At 39.4% G+C, this 17,599-nt stretch overlaps 1 protein-coding gene across 1 annotated transcript in view; it reads right to left on the minus strand.

The window, feature by feature from the left end:
- Positions 1–17,599, minus strand: part of LOC102828454 (chromosome unknown open reading frame, human C10orf76) — a 263,323-nt gene that overhangs the window by 184,000 nt on the left and 61,724 nt on the right. The window contains exons 10-15 of the mRNA XM_006831279.1: positions 14,514–14,557; positions 13,386–13,446; positions 7,539–7,585; positions 6,946–7,021; positions 5,175–5,268; positions 1,532–1,633 (exon numbers count right to left, since the gene is read on the minus strand). Of these exons, the coding sequence (XP_006831342.1) occupies positions 1,532–1,633; positions 5,175–5,268; positions 6,946–7,021; positions 7,539–7,585; positions 13,386–13,446; positions 14,514–14,557 (424 nt within the window). The remainder of the gene's footprint in view (positions 1–1,531; positions 1,634–5,174; positions 5,269–6,945; positions 7,022–7,538; positions 7,586–13,385; positions 13,447–14,513; positions 14,558–17,599) is intronic.

The raw sequence follows: 17,599 nt of genomic DNA on the forward strand, positions 1-17,599 counted from the left end.
AGTAAAGACAGTGGTGCATTGGTAGCTTGCAGCTCAGCTTAAAACATTTTTAATAAGGGACTATGAAAACTTGTTGACAGATGGACAAAGTATATTGAAAAGCAAGGAGATTATGTTGAAAATGATGTGTATGTGTCTTTTAAAAGTTGATTAAAATAGATTCTATAACTGAGGAAATATAAATATGGACTGCAACATGATACTGGAGAATCATTGATTTTCTTAGGTTTATCACAGTATTCTGGGTATCTAGGAAAATGTCTTTGCTGTTGTTGCTTGTTGTTAGGCGCTGTCGAGTTGGTTCCAAGTCATACTTGCCCTGTATAGGGTTTCCAAGAGGCAGTTGGTGGTTTAATCCATCAACCTTATAGTTTTTGCTTATCCTAGAGCACCACACCAGAACTCCAGGAAAATGTCTTTAATCTTAAAAAATACATGCTAAAATACTTAGGTATGAAGTAGAGTAGTATCTGCAACTTACTTTATAATGACTCAGCCAAAATAACAACAGCAATAACACACAGGAGGAAATTTAGAGACAAGTCAAATAGGAGGAAATGTTAATGAGTATATAGTCAATCACTATAGGAGTCCTGGTGTGGTGCTGTGGGTTAATGTGCCAGAATGCAAAGCCATTTGAACTGCAAGGTCGGCAGTTCAAGCTTACCAGCTGCTCCTCAGAAACCCTACACAGGGTCACTATGGGTCAAAACTGACTGGACGGCACTTCACAACACAACAAATATGAACCTTTCAACTTTTCTATATATCAAATTTTATTAATAGGAAAAAAACTGGGGGTGGGGGTGGGGAATGCTACCTTGGGGTCACCATGAAATAAAAATCTCACTCTCAATGAATCTGAAAACTGGGATATACACTGGATATAATTTGCTGGGTCTCTTCACACTCCTTGCCCAACCGATTTTTTACCACCAATTTAAAAACCACAGAAAAATCATAAAAGAGGAAAAATAGAAAATTAAACAGAAAAAAAACCTTAGACTTTTACAATTATCAGTCTTCTCCCATATCTACTGTGCATTTCTCAAATGGGTATTGACACTTTGAAGTGTTAAGGTACACAGTCCCTCTGAATCTCACCTTTTCCTTACTGTGCTTTTATATAAGTCCTCTAATTCTCACCATAAATGATGCTTTCAGTTCTTGTCCTCAAAAGGGAATTCCCTGAAACATGCCAATCCCCCCACTTCCCACACATAAGAGTTTTTGCATCTATTTACCCAGCTCTGCTAAGGAGACTTGCTAGTTTTTGTAGAGACCAATTCTTTTTCCCCGTTCTATTTTTGCGCACTCCCCCTCCAGTTCCAGGTTTTCCCAACACCACCTAACTGCCATCTGGCAGTGAGAATTCACTGTTTTCCAGCAAACGGGATCATCACCCTACACAGGAGGTCCCAATAGTTCATTTTGTCAAAGCTTTAAAGCATTAACACCACTCTTTGATTCTAGCTAAACAACTGCCCACTATACCTCCTGCTAACTGAGTCCCCAAAGTAGTATGACTTACCTTTGGTGTCCTGCATGACAATTGAGCTATACTTTAAGAAGGTTATCAGTAGATTACTAGTCTGTACATCTGCATCCAGTGGGAGTTCCACAGAACTTATAACTGGAATAAAACAGATGAAATACACTTAGCCTATAACATATTCCATCTAACACTTCTACCCACATAGCCAATTTGCCAGCAGGCAAGAAAATCACTAAATAAGCTTTTCCACAATGGAGGGAGGATCAACTGCCTATCATAAAGCCTTTATCTACTTCTAGGCCTCTAAAATCCTTCCTACTCCCCATATTAAACCCAACAACTTTCTTTCCTATCAAAGAAGACCAATCTCCAGGAACAGTGCTTTACTCCTAGCATCCTAGGAAGAGCATGCTGATTTTATTTCCAGACCCTCCCTAACCTAGAAAGTTCAGGGCCCTTCTTAAAAGCACTGTGAATTGCACTTAAAGAAATGTTTATTAAATATAAAACACCTTGTTTTAATGAGACTTCAGACTCAAACAAATGAAGATTTCTGCTTAACAGAGAAAACTTGCTCACTTCACAAAAGAAGTCTCTAGGTTAAAATAACCCAAGTTGAGTAGAACAAAGGTTGTTGTTATTAAGTGCCGTTGAGTCGGTTCCGACCCATAGCGACCCTGTACAGGGTTTCCGAGGTAGAACACATTAAAATTCTACACCTTAATGCTTACTCTTGAAGAGAATCTGAAAAGGAATACCAGACCGAAATGAGTGGACAGTATTGAACTGGGAGAGTTTTATATACTTAGCTGTTATTTCTAAGAAAACCCACTCCCCCAAACCCACGTCACAGTCCCAGTGAACAATACCTCCTGCTAACAATGAGGGATAAGACCAGAGCTGATCCACAAGAGAATATAGTCTGAATATAGAGTTCCCAAGAGTTAAGGCTTTGCACTTAAGACATCTTAAGTGATTTTACACCAAGACATAATACATAAGCAAAAACAAGTTCATGATGATCCAAACAGAGAATCTATAGTGTCCTGCTGTATTTTCACCTCTGAAGAGACAGCTGAGATTGAAACATTACTCATAATATATATTCATAACAATAATGAATCCCTCCAGACTTATTACAATATATGCAGAAAACAATTATTAACAATAAGAAACATCTGTATATTATGGATCCATAATGTGGCACTGTAGGTTAATGCGCTGAACTGCAAGGTCGGTTTGAACTACAAGGTCAGTGGTTCAAGCTCACCAGCCATTCCTCAGAAACCCTATATAGGGTCACTATGAGTTGGAACTGACTGGAAGGAACTTAAACAATTAAAGCACAGCAAAAAGTCTTATGAGAAGTTAGCCTGCTCAACTCATAGCTGTTTCTCAAAGTTTAACCACCAAGAATTATAAAAATACAAATATATATTTTGAAATACTAAAAGACCCTAATTCATGTTATGGGTTAATGGTCTGAGGCTGTCATTTCAAACCACAACCCTATTTAAAGCTCAAAGTCCATAATCATGCCACTGTCCAATCTAAAGAGACATCTAGTTGGTTAGTGGGACTTTTTTCTCTTTCAAAGACAGCAGTAACTTGAAAACTGTCTTATATAATAGGTATAAATATAAAAGTCCATGTATTTTTAGTTTACCATAAGGTCCTCTCATGCCAAGGCTGAGTTGTCAAATGTCGAGTCTGAGCTGAGAACAAATATTACAGCTAAACTGCTTGCTTTTACCAATAATGGCTCCAGTGACCGCCTTTATGGGTTATGCACATCACTAAGCAGAGTTGTTGGTTAATGTGCCAGATAGCAAAGCCGTTTGAACTGCAAAGTCGGTAGTTCAAGCTCACCAGCTGCTCCTCAGAAATCCTACACAAGGTTGCTATGGGTTGGAACCAACTCGATGGCACTAACAACAACATAATTAAAAAACAAGGTTGCAGTATTTAGGACCTCTACAGAAAAATGAGTTCAGAGATGAGGGAAAAAAGAACAGAATAAAACCCTTCACAAATTAAAATATCATTCTTAATCTTTGACTTCCTAATCCTTCCTAGCATTCTTTGTTAAGGAAAGATCATTTGAAAGTGGGCTGACTCCATCTTCCCACTAGAAAAAAAATAAAAGCTCACTGGTTGTAGGTAAGTAAGCACAAACCCTGCCATTGCATAATCAAGTGTGTGGGTGGAAGTGTTCACAATGAACAGTTTGAAAGGCAGTTCTCTGAAGCATCCAAACCCCAACATCACATGGAACTCAGAACTATATATATGGCTTTTGATATCCATGGTAACCAGGCAGGTTTCATCCTTAAAGAGAAAGAACAGTCTTTCCATTGGATTATTCAGTGACCTGAATCAGCAGAGATAAGTAGGCAATCTTCACTATTTGCTCCTTCTCATTAAGTTATTTTGGAATTTGGCTTTCAATTCTAAGCAGATCTAGCTTGGTACCACAGACCTTACTATCAATGGCACCTCTCTGCCATGGGTCTGAACTAATATTGCTTGTTCTGCCACAGGTACTATATGAAAATTTAAAGGCGAGAAAGCAGAACAAAGAAGATGATTTCACATACAAACAGTCGGGAGGTACAAAGAAAGAATCAAAGTTAGATTTCCTGTACTTCTTTACCCAAAATGAGGTCAACGTTTTAGGTACTACATGTGGTATTTCTAGGTCCAGGTATTCCACCAAACACACTCAGCTTACAGGAACAGTACCTCAGGTAACAAAACATGCATTGGAGAAGAGTATTAATTTCTTTTCTTTTACCTTTTTCTTAAGTTCTAGGCATAAAATGTATAAGGGAGTAATAGTTTTTGCTATTTTTTAGAGAGGGTTGGGGGGGTTTTAAATAATCACCAAACTCCTAATTATAATACAACTTAAAGTCTGTTCATTCCAACTGGGAGAGACCAGCAGATATGTAATAGTGAGTGAATCTAACCACCACTTTCTCACTCATATACTAAACAAATATACTCTAAGTATTACTGTGTCAAGAACTATGCTGGTCATGTTATTGTTAAATGCTGTCGAATCAGTTCCAACTTATACTGACCCTATATAGAGTTTCCAAGGAGTAGCTCGTGAGTTTGAATCCCAATCTTATGATTCAAACCAACCTACAGTCAAGTGCTTATCCTATAGCCCAGGACTCCATGCTGGGCATGTAGCAGAGAACATAATAGACATAGTTCCTGCCCTGATGCATGTCTTAGGTCTTAGTCTCAACTCTCACTAACCTTAGGCAAAAGATTCCACTTCTCTGGCTTCAATTCTTTCATTTGTAAAGTAATGATATAAGATAACATTGGATTTTACTTTTATTTCAGTGCTTTATGGTCAGAAGGAGACATTTTTCATAAAATATCTCATTAGAGCCTCACAAGTACCCTGACAGTTTCACAAGCTAGGCATTACTAAGGTCTCTTCAGATCTAGCACTCCATGACTCTATAAACATTGTTTGAGTAGGACAAGCAAGAGTTATATAGGTTTTTCACAGAGAAAAGCACTTGGCTATCTTTTTCAAAGTTTTCTTCAGAACTTCAGGAGTCCTGAAAGACAATACTTCAGACAAAATTATTTGTTCTACAAAGCTATACTAACCCTGAAAGACATATTAATCAAGAAAACAAAATGGATGGTGGCTCACCATCAGAGGAGGGTGGTGTGGTCCCAAGAGGTGTGGCTGGGGTTGTTGGAGCAGGACTGACAGGGGTCGTCACCAAGCCTATTTCTGGATGACTCTGAAAAGAAACATATGAAAATAGAAAATTCAGTTCTCCCTGAGTATCCTCTGCTTAATATCCTTGCTGTTCTTCCTGATCTCATAATTAAACAGAAAGCTCACTGAGGAAGGACGACTACTTCCAAATTTATTTAGTTCCCACGAGTACCTGATTACTGTTGATGCTTGCTAGATTCTAATAAGAAGCTCTATGGGATAGTTTTCTCTAAATAACTAGGTTCCCATTACATAAGTTTTTCTGCAGAGCTATATAAATAAAAAATTGGGGTAAACAAATATTCAGGATTACTCTACAAGAAGCAGGGCACTAGCACTCCTAACTGGACTTAAGAAAGGACCACTTTCATCAGAATAACTTAAAACATACACCTATATGCATTTTTGATGCTTATATAATCGGCTAAAGAGCTTAAAAAAAAAAAAGAAAGAAAGAAAGAAAAAACAGCTATGCATTTTTCCTATTCCCAACAAACAAGAGTGTGCGGGGTGGGAAGGCAGCAGAGATATATGGGAGACACCCCACGGGGACCAAAACAGATTGCATGTCTGTCCTGCTAAGCCATCCCTGCCCACATCAACTACTGAGAATTAAGCTGAGTGACAGCTGCTTTTGTATCCCTTCTCCCCTCCAACATCTTTACCAGCGCTTTACCTTCCTCACTCTTTCCTTTAAAATCAGTTACAGACTTTGGAAAGCAGACAAAAAATGTGGTGAAAATAGTAGAAACAGTCTTTCATTTTATCATTCATCAAATAGTAGATACAGTCTTTCATTTTATCATTCATCAAAAAGAATGATGTGTCCTCTTAAGCAGATACCAAACCAGCACACATTTTTAAGTGCGACCTTATTTTTTCAAGGTAAAACTCAATGAATTTTCTGCTCCTGCAAAGATTTACAGCCTCGGAAACCCTATATAGGATTGCTATGATTCAGAACCAACTGGAAAGCACTTAAGAACAATAACAACACTACACAGCTGTCCTTTGAGAAGAGAGGGGAGTGGTAAAAAAAACTTTCTTTTAAAAGAACCCTACATACATATTTCAAACAGTCTGGCTTTAAGATAAAATCACTTGATCAATTTTTTAACACAGCTTTCATGGATAGCACTTGCGTCCTAGTCTATTTTAGTCCCTTCTGTGCCAGCTACTGAGGATATCCCTTAGGCTTGTGACCTAGCACTTAGTAGTTTATGATTTCCTGCTTTCAATGTTTGCAGACCATTTTATCTGCTAACAGCTAACCTTATGCTGGGCAGGATAATTTTACTCTTCTCTGGAAACTAGTAAGATAAGAATGGACTTGGTCTACTCTATCCCCAGCTGTAATTCCACAGTGATTTAGAAAGCAGGAACTTAATATAAAATCCTTACTGGCAGATTAGACCAGAGAATTTCCAGTAAGCAAAATGAAATCTCAACTTGTTTAGGTTAACCAAACTAGTAAATTGGTCAAAACCTTAACTTTGAATGCTATCAAGACCACTTCAGCACTAGAAAGAAATACAGATATTCAGGGGCAGCATGAAACTAAGGCAACTGCTACAACTCCATGTAATGAGCACTTCCCATTGCAAAACAGAGTGGAAACAGCCAGGTAGGCTTTTTCACTGAAGGAATTTGTATAGAATGCACAGAGGAAAAGAGAATTGGGGTTTCTAATGTAACTGACCTGGGCTAACACTGTGATGAAATTGCGATTTAAATGAACAGCTTCATAAAGTGCCAGAAGAATGGCCTCATTGGTTCTAAAAAAGAAGAAAACCAATTTTGTGAGTCTCTTATATTATAGAAGAGTTTAAAAAGCAAAAACATCAAAATAAGATTTCACCCTAGCTCTGCTTTATAAATCCCTTTAAGTTTCTAACGGTCTCCTTTATTTCCTCTTGGGAATATGTGAAAGGTGAGGAGAATAGGCTTTAACTTCCATTTCTCAGGATTACTTTTATCTGTTTCATTTACTCCCACTCCCATTTCCAGTCCAGTCCATTTAATTCTTTAACTGGCTCAGCTACCCAGACCTCTCCCATTTCATTCCAGAATAGCTCAAGACAGCATCTCAATTTCTTGGGGCCCAGCAGATGTGAGATTAAGACAGACATTTCTAGAATTCATTATTGTTTAAATCTGAGAATCATTTGCTAAATCACCAAAACAGTTAAGACTCTGTTAAGGTTTAGCAAAAGTAGCATTTCATACACTGTGCTCTAGCTGGAGAGCCCACACTAATGTTCAAGTCACTGCACAAGAATATCAGGCACTTACTGTACAGATATTTTCTCATGGGCATCTGCTATGAACATGCTGCCCACCTGTGGATGAAAAGAGGAAATGCAGACTTATAACGGAGTGATGAGCACAGCTCTGTGCCCATCAAGCCTCTGAATCAGTCAAAAAACAAGGGACTTTCAGCAAGAGGGAAACTGGAACTTTGGACCACTAGTGACACACCACAAAACCATCATGCTTCTAAAAGATCGTGAAGGAATCATAAATAATAAAAAGAAATGATGAAAACCCTGCTAACCTCTCTTAAAAGGGCTTTAAAAAATGCTTTTGAAAATCCTAGCCCTCAATGTCAGTGTATAATTGTCACCACTGTCAGAGAGCGAAATGTTAGCCTCAACATTCCCATCACTATACATCTTTCCTTCAGGCTACTTATTTGAAATCAGAAATTAACTCATGAAGAACATCATAGAAATACAGCTGACTTCATCCTATACAAGCCTGTTCTCAGAGAAATATTTGGGTTTCAGACCAGAGCTGTCTAAGCTAGACCCATTCTCCATCTTTATCTGATCAGAAAGATTTTAGTTTGTATACTATTCAGAGTAGCTGAATAGGTCAACGGAGCAGGCTGTCTAACATTATGATGCCAGAAGCACTGAGAAAGATGCCCCCTTATAAAAATGCCTTTTCCACCTGCTTGCTTAAGCCCAAAACTCTGCACCTGGAACTTCATTTGTTTGAAACAAAGCTTTTTATTCTTGGCCAAAAGGCCAAGATCCCTGGGAGCAACGAAATTATCTCTAATTCATTTCATCAAATACACTACAGCATCCATACAATCCTAGCATTTGTGAGAGATCTTACTCACTTATGCTTCAAAATTACGGAGTTCACCAGATCCTTTCCTGAGAGCAGAGTGTGTGAAGAGAGAAGGAGAGAATGCAGAAGCAACGAGCTAAAACCTGGTCCTCGGGCTTATTACTTAGATTCTAATGTCCAAGAGGAGTCCTAGTGTGGTGCTGGGGGATAACCACTGAATGTTAAGGTCGGTTTCAACAGAAGGTCGGCAGTTCAAACCCACCAGTCGCTCCTTGGAAGCCCTACACAGGGTTGCTATAAGTCAGAACTGACTCGACAGACACTGAACAACAACAACAAGGTCCAAGAAGACAGATTTATTGACTATGCCCACATCTGAAAACCTTTATAAGGACAAACTCTAAGATTTCTTTAAAATTATTTCCAAATTGTTGTTGTTAAGTGTCATCAAATAGATTCCAACTCACAGCAACCCTGTTTATGGTTTCTAAGGAGCAGCTGGTGGGTTTGAACTTCAGACTTTGTGGTTAGCTACATATTAAGGAGCTCTGGTAGCGTAGTAGTTACGAATCAGGCTGTGAACCGCAAGGTCAGCAATTCGAAACTACCAGCGGTTCTGTGGGAGAAAGATGAGGCGTTCTGCTCCCGTAAAAATGTACAGCCTCAGAAACCCTGTGCAGGGTCACTATGAGTTGGAACCGACTCCACAGCACTTAACAACAACAACAACATATTATTTGCCCAAATTGCCAATATTACCAAGGTTGAGAAGTCTGTCTGGAGTCTTACAAACAGAAACAAAAAACGTTCTTAAATCCTTGACCTTTTTAGAGAAGTGGATCAAATTCACTGCACCAATCCCAACTCCAGGGCGATCTATGAGGAATCAAGTGGACAAGCAGACAGCAGAGGAACACTCAGTGGGGACAACGAGTCAGTACCAATTCATAGCGACCCTATGTAAAAGAGAACAAACCACGGACGGGTTCCTGGGCCAACCTCACAATTGTTGCAACAACTTAGTTCACTGATGCTGCCACTGTGCCAATCCCTCTCATTTTGGGGTCTTCCTCTCTTTACCAAACATGATGTCCTTTTCCAGGGACTGGACCCTCCTGATAATATGTCCAAAATATGAGATACAAAGTCTGGCCATCCTCGCCTCCAAGGAGCATTCTGGCTGCACTTCCTCAAACACTTTTGGCAGTCCATGGTAGTTTTAATATTCTCCCCCAAAACCATAAATCAAATGCATCAATTCTCCTATAGTCTTCCTTATTCACTGTCCAACTTTCGCATGCATATGAGGTTATTGAAAATATCATGGCACACCTTAGTCCTCAAACTGAGATCTTTGCTCTTTTACACTTTAAACAGGTCATATACAGCAGATTTGCCCAATGCAATAGGTTGTTTGATTTCTTGACTGCTGCTTCCATGAGTGTTGATTGATCTGAGCAAAATGAAGTCTTTGACAACTTCAATCTTTATATGGATGTTGTTTATTGGTTCAGCAGTGAGGATTTTTGTTTTCTTTACATTAAGATGCAACCCATACTGAAGGCTGTGGTCTTGATCTTCATCAGTATTTTAAGTTCTCTTTGCTTTCAGCAAGCAAGAGCAAGGCTGCATCAACTGCTTATCAAAGATTGTTAATGAGTCTTCTGCCAATCCTGATGCCATCTTTTTTCTTCATATAATACAGTTTCTCAAATTTTTCACAGCATACAAATTGAGTAAATATGGTGAAAGAATACAACCCTGGTGCACACCTTTCCTAATTTTAAACCATTCAGTGTCCCCTTGTTCTCTTCGAACAACTGCCTCTTGGTCTATGTAGGTTCTCCATGAGCACAATTAAGTGTTCTGGAATACTCATTCTTTACAATGTGGTCCATAGCTTGTCAATATCCACACAACTGAAAACCTTTGCATAGTCAATAAAGCACAGGTAAACATCTTCCTGGTATTTTCTTTCAGCCAAGATCCATCCAATGTCAGCAATGAGTCCCACACCCTCTTCTAAATTCAGCTTAAACCTCTGGAAGTTCTGTGTCAATGTATGGTTGCAGCTGTTTTTGTGCCATCTTTAGTAAAACTTTACTCCCATGGGCTATTAATGATATTGTCTGATGACTTCCACCTTCTGTTGTGTCACCTCTCTTTGGAATGGGAACAAATAGGGATCTCATCCAGTCAGGTGGCCAGGTAGTTGTCTTCCAAATTTCTTGGTATAGATGAGTGACTGCCTCCTGTACTGCATCAGTTTGCCAAAAGATTTCAATTTGTATTCCATCTATCCCCAGTATCTTGTTCTTTGCCAATGTCTTCAATACACCTTGGCCTTCTTCCTTCAGGTTCTTGATCATATGCTACCTCTCGAAATGGTTGAACAGCAACCATTTCTTTCTGGTACAGTAACTCTGTGTATTCCTTCCATCTTCTTTTGATGCTTTCTGCATCATTCAATATTTTGTCTCCACAGAATCCTTACAAACCGCAAATCAAGGCTTGAATTTTTTCCTCATTTCCGTCAGCTTGAGAAATGCTGAGTGTATTCTTCCCTTTTGGTTTTCTAACTCCAGATCTTCGCACATTTCATTTAATATTTGACTTTGTCTTCTCTGGCTGACCTTTGAAATTTTCTGTTCAGCTCTTGTACCTCACTTCTTCCATTTGCTTTAGCATCTATACGCTGGAAACCACGTTTTAGAGTCTCTTTTAACATCTATTTTGGTCTTTTCCTTCTTTCTTGCTTCTAAATGATCTTTTGCTTTCTTCCTATATGATGTTCTTGATGTCATCTCACAACTTTAGTGTCTAATGTATCAAGTTTGTTCTTCAGATGATCTCTAAATTCAGGTGGGATATATTCAAGTTCATATTTTGGTTCTCATGGACTTGTTTTCATTTTCTCCTGCTTTAGCCTAAATTTGCATATGAGCAATTGATAGTCTGTTCCACAGTCTGCCCCTGGTCTTGTTTTGGCTGATGATATGGATGGAGATTTTCCACCATCTCTTTTCACAGATGTAGTCAATTTGATTTCTGGGTATTCCATCTGGTAAGGCCCATGTGTATAGTCATGTTTTATGTTATTTAAAAGATACTTGCAATGAAGAAATCATTGGTTTTGCAGAATTCTACCATGCGATCTCCAGCATCATTTCCATTAACAAGGTCACATTTTACTACTGATACTTCCTCTTTGGTAGCGTAGTGGTTACGAATCGGGCTGCGAACCTTAAGGTCAGAGGTTCGAAACTACCAGCCGCTCCGCGGGAGAAAGATGAGGCCTTCTACTCCCGTAAAGATTTACACCCTCGGAAACCCTGTACAGGGTCGCTATGGGTCGGAACCGACTCAATGGCACTTAACAACAACAACAACAACTTCCTCTTTGTTTCCAACCTTTGCATTACAATCGCCAGTAATTATCAATAGATCCTGATTGCATGTCTGATCAATTTCAGACTGAAGAAGTTGGTTTGTTGTTGTTAGGTGCCATCGAGTTGGTACCGACTCATAGTGAACCTATGCACAACAGAACGAAACACTGCCTGATCCTGAGCCAACCTCCCAATTGTTGCCACACTTGAGCCCACTGACGCTGCCACTTTGCCAATCCATCCCCCTGGGGCTCCTCCTCTTTTTCTTTGACCTGCACCTTACCAAGCATGATATCCTTCTCCAGTGACTGGTCCCTCCTGACAACATGTCTAAAGGATGAGAGACGAAGTTTGTCCATCCTAGCCTCCAAGGAGTACTGTGGCTGTACTTCTTCCAACACAGAAGTTGGTAGAATTTCATAATCACTGGCTTTAGTGGTTGGTGCATAAATTTGAGTAATAGTGGTATTAACTGGCCTACCTTGTATGTGTATGGATATTATCCTCTCACAGACAATGTTGTACTTCATGACAGATTTTGATATTTTCATTTTGATGATGAATGTGATGCCTTTCCTTTTCAATTTGTCATTCCCAGCAAAGTAAACCATGTGATTGTTAGATTCAAAATGGCCAATACCAGGCCATTTCAGCTCACTAACAATTAGTATATCAATATTCATGCATTCCATTTCATTTTTTACAATTTCCTATTTTCCTAGATTCATACTTCATACACTCCATGTTCTGATTAATGGACATTTATAGCTGTTTCTCTTCATTTTGATTTGTGTCCCTCAGCAAATGAAGGTCCCAAGGGATTTACTCCATTCGTATCATCACGGTCAATTCTACTTTGAGGAGGCAGCTCTACCCTAGTTGCATTTTGAGTGCCTTCCAACTTGAGGGACTCATCTTCCAGCACTGTATCTGAAAATATTCTGGTGTTCCTCATCATGTTTCAATATTTAATATTGTGGTGCTGACAGTGTTCCACTGCTATTAGACTAAATATTCAGAAGTATAGTCCATCTCTCCCTCTTCCTAGTCTGTCTTCATCTGGAAGCTCATCTGAAATCCGACCAATGTGAGTGAACCTGCTGGTATTTAAAATACCCATGGCATAGCTTCCAGAATCACAGCAAACACAATCCACCACAGTATGACAAACTGACAGACAAGTGGTGGGAGCTGGCACTAAACCACCCTATTCTGTGTTCCACAGGGTCAGTCTTCAAACACGGTCAACTCCTTAGGAAGCAAAAGTCTGACTTAAATTGTACTTTCTCCCCAAGTAAATTAAATTTTAAAAATCAGTCCTACAGTTTGGTTGGTTGATGATGCATGGAGGGGATTGTAACCATAGCAATGAAATGATATACGACAGGATGAATGTAAAATTAATGTTCTCCCATGTAAACAATCACATAATTCACAATAAAACATTAAAAAAAAAAAAGTCCCAGAGAAATCAAAGTTCTCCTTTCCCTTATCTATCTCACTTAAGTTTTGGAAATCACTAATGAAGAGATGGCTCTCAAAAAATCTGTCCTGAGCAACCTTTCTCCTCATCACACCATCTCCTCAAACATCTAAACTTCTACGCAGAGATTTGTCTACCCTTTCAGACCCCATATATTTCCAAGCAGGAGTAAAAACTAAGTAGACTTACCATGTTTGTTAAAGCAGAGAAAAAACCGCTCTGGTGTTCTTCTTCCTTGTCTTTATACTGCCTAAACAAAAAGAACTACATTCACCTTTAGTATTATATGTCAAATATATCTTTGTTGTTGGCATTCTAGGTAACCTGGGCAGGGTACTCTTAGAATTCATTGGCTCCAGAAAACAAAAGCATTGTAATAACCTAGTCTCTGAAGGTTCCCCTGTACACTATGAGGCATCCATCTGCTCTTAAGGTAGTATATCAAAATGCCTGGCTACTTTGGGAGACACTTAGAAAGCTAGCTGCAAAAGTGTGAAACTACTCTAACATATGGCTGATCCAGTTATTTCCCAAACAGACTATTACTTGAAAAGTGTTACAGTGCAATTACTTTGAGGCTGTTAACAGTGAAAATCTTGTTTATTTTTAAAGGAGGAGGAGGGAACTCTGTGAGCTAAACTATTTGTGGAGACTGAACAGATTTGAAATTCTAACACCAAATTGTATGTGAGAAAAGTATGGTGAAGAACAAGAGCAATCCTGCCCTGCCCTGGCCAGGATTGAGATACTTCTGGTCCACCTTCACTGAGTATCAATTCCTTTCCCATCCACAGCCAGAGAGGAAAGGCAAGCATCAAGAAAGAGCGACCCCAAAACAAATAAGGATCCTGGGAAATAAAAGTTGATTCCTGATAACAAAGAAGTATCTGTCAAAATAACAAGTTTTCTCCTTGTGTTCTTGTTTTCGTTTATTGAGTCCAAAAAATCAGGGTTTCTGAATCTTCTGCGCATGAAAAATGACATTTATGTTAGATTATGGGTTAAATGAAAAGATCCTACTTACGGTGAGAAAACCAGTAAAAATGCTCTAAGTAAAGGTTGCAAAAAAGTATGCCCAATTGCATAAACAAAAGATGGACACAAACCCGGTGGCTGCTTTTCCCCTGGTGTTAGAAAAACAATCCCTGCTAAAGCCAGTAAGCCAAGCTAGAAAAAATACTACTGTCAGCAGCTATACTTCTGAATATTCTTCTAGGCTCTACATGGGAAGTTGGTCCAAGAACTCTAACAAAACTGTTTACAGTCAAACAATTCAAATGAAACTTTGGCTGTTCCCTTCTAAAAAGGTGGACTTACCTGTTATACTCAGATAAAGCCTGGGCAATCACAAGCCCCATTCCCTAGGGAAAAAAAAAGACAGCACAGGTGAAATGAGTAGGTAGTTTTGCAGGGAGGGAAGATGCTATGACTAGGCCAAGGAAAGAACAAAGTACACCTCTCCCCTCCCCCATGGTCCAAGCTCAAGAAGTTTTGCCTGGAAGCTGACAAGAACTGAAATTCTGAGAAACAGAAAATTATACCAAAGAATAAAAAGAACTTCTGAGGAAAGGCTTTTCTGATACAATTATCTTAATTAATGTTCCCAGATATAATTTAAACAGACCAGCCCAGATGACTAACAGTTTGTTTCACTGGGATAATTTTCACCTCAAAAGAGAAGTTAGAAGAACAAACAAGATGGCGAATCAGGTGGAAGTGTAGTGAAAAGCTCTGTCAGCAACAACACAGAATACCAGACCAAGAAGACTCAGGGGATGGTGCCAGAACTCCGAAGTACATATAAAGGAATATTTAGAAGGTTGCAAGGCTTAAAGCTAGGAGAATTTGTAGCAGAAGCAAGAAATCCATTGCTTTCTAATTCAAGACGCTCCCAGAGCTGCCATCTTGGGAGAAACCAAGTGGGGAAGGAGAAGAGCAGCCACAGACACCTGACAGAACCACAGAGATAAAGGTGTGGCCATTCTTTTTTTTTTTGTTATCTGTTCATTAGTCGCTCGCTGTATGTGCACCTCCATTCTGATGACTAGAGGGGGTGCCTGAGCGAGTGGACACCCCACGCCCACCCCCAGAAGGTTCTATTATGCATGTACACAGATCTCCTCAAAATTTAAAGAGACAGTTTCCACTTAAAACCAAATGGCCACAACTGGCCCTGAACTGTTTTTAACTAGAAAAAAGGCCTGACCGGGGATTGTGGAGAGGGACAGAAAGACTAAAAAGGAAATAGGCTGAAAATTAAATCCTGAGTTACATCACAATGACCAACAGTGGCATCTTGAAATTTCTTAGGAAGAAGAGTGAAAAGGAAAGCCCATCTCTTGATCACATCTACCTGGAGGCAATAAGAAAGCATAAAAAATACCAAAATACACACCCATCTAAGTATTAAGGCCACACATAACTCCTGAATATGCCCAAAAAACAGAAACAGATGACCATATCAGCACATGTCCAGAAACAAGATAAAGTGACTGAGACAAATGAGCTGGAAGTAGACCTACACTCCATACTGGAAGATGGGCAGGCTTTGGAAATGCCTGAGAAGGAATTCAGAAACATGATTATAAAATGTATCAGAACACTATACAATGGAGTTGAGATAGAAGCCAGACCTAGTGAGCTAGAAGGTAAATCTCTCAACACTACTAAGATAGAAGAACAATGACAAAAAGGGATAACAAAATCTGAAGAAGGCCTAAGATTCATGTTGGACAACATGAAGAGGAATACCTTAAGAATTATCAGCATTGTGGAACAGGAAGAATCACACAAGTTCACAGAGGAGATCACTGAAGAGTGTCTGGAAGAAAATTTCTCTAACATCCTGAAAAGTGAAAAGATAAGTACTCAAGAAGCTCAACAAACCCCAGGATGGATAGACCCTAAAAAACAATCATCAAGACATATAATCATCAAGCTCTCCAAAATCAAAGATAAGGAGAGAATCCTGAAATCAACTAGGGAAAAGAGAAGTGTAACATACAAAGGCAAGCAAATCAGATTAAGCTCGGATTTCTCAACAGAAACCATGCAGGCAAGAAGGCAATGGGAAGACATATATAAAACCCTGAAAGAAAAAAAAACTGCCACCCAAGAGTCCTCTATCCAGCAAAGCTGTCAATCAAATACAAGGGTATAATCAAAACATTCCAGGATAAACAGAAGCTAAGGGATTTTGCCAAAGCCAACCCTGCTATAAAAAACATCCTAAAGGAAGTTCTGCGGACTGAGAACCAACAAGAACAGACAACAACCAGAGAATGACATATGTGGCAGCATCACCCAAACTCAATCGACAAATGAAGAGTCAAAAATAGAATAAAATTATAAGAACAGAGAATCTGGGAAGTCAGTCTATGATCAAAACAATTACAATGTGAAAAAAGGTAAACACAGAGGAACAGAGATCCAGGTGGTGGGAAGATCAGGTAGATTACAGGATAAAACAGACTGTCTTAAATGGACGGAAACGTTAATGGAATATAAATTAACCACAACAATGGGGTTGGGGTGGGGGATTTATTTCAGGTGTTGGGGAGGGCAATACAAGAAGGAGGAGGAGGCAGAAGAACAAGATAGATAGGGAAACACTGAGACAGATTTGCATGGCCTAAGTGGGGCAGAGATATCAAATAATGATGCATGCTCAACCTTGGAACAACAGGGCTCTGGGATACAGGGATCTAGTATAGCTTGAAGAGGAGAAATAATACTAAAATGCTTGACTGTCTTATGAATATTAGTTTCCCTTGCCGACTATTGTAAAATAGACACTTGATTGGGATAGAAAGGAATGTTGGGAAACATGATTAGAGAAAACCTGTAAGCCCATCTTCAGCCTATAACTGATTGGAATACCCAAAAGGGGTTCTAGAACTTGCCCAGTGAAACAGGCCTAATGCAAAGCCTTTACAGAGTATAAGACCTTAGGTGGAATCCTGAGTCCCATCCACAAACTTACGAGGTAGAACATTCCCACTAACAAAGGCAAGCAGACCAGCCTGGAACAGCTACAGTGACAGAAGATACAGCTTCCAAGAAAAGTCATCAGGAAAAACCCAAAACAAAAATGCCAGCATGACTGGCCACTATAAGAATAAGCAAGCTGTTCGCCAGGAAGATATCAAGGCTAGCAATCAAGTTCCTTCAGGACACACTCCCCTCTAAGACTGAAACTCAAAGGGAACACACACACAAGGCATGTTAGCTTGGTGGTGACCACATTGGTCTACTAGTGAATGGAAGCGGGGGAAAGGCAGCAATGAAGAAATGGGCTGATTTCAACCACAGTCCATTGACTCCCATTGACCTCGAGATGAGAAACATAAGAGGAAGGGCTGGTTGGTCCAAAGTGTGGTGAGACCTGAGGACACTTGAGCCCA

This window comes from Chrysochloris asiatica, unplaced genomic scaffold (genome assembly GCF_000296735.1).
Source record: "Chrysochloris asiatica unplaced genomic scaffold, ChrAsi1.0 scaffold00003, whole genome shotgun sequence".
Lineage (NCBI taxonomy): Eukaryota > Metazoa > Chordata > Mammalia > Afrosoricida > Chrysochloridae > Chrysochloris > Chrysochloris asiatica.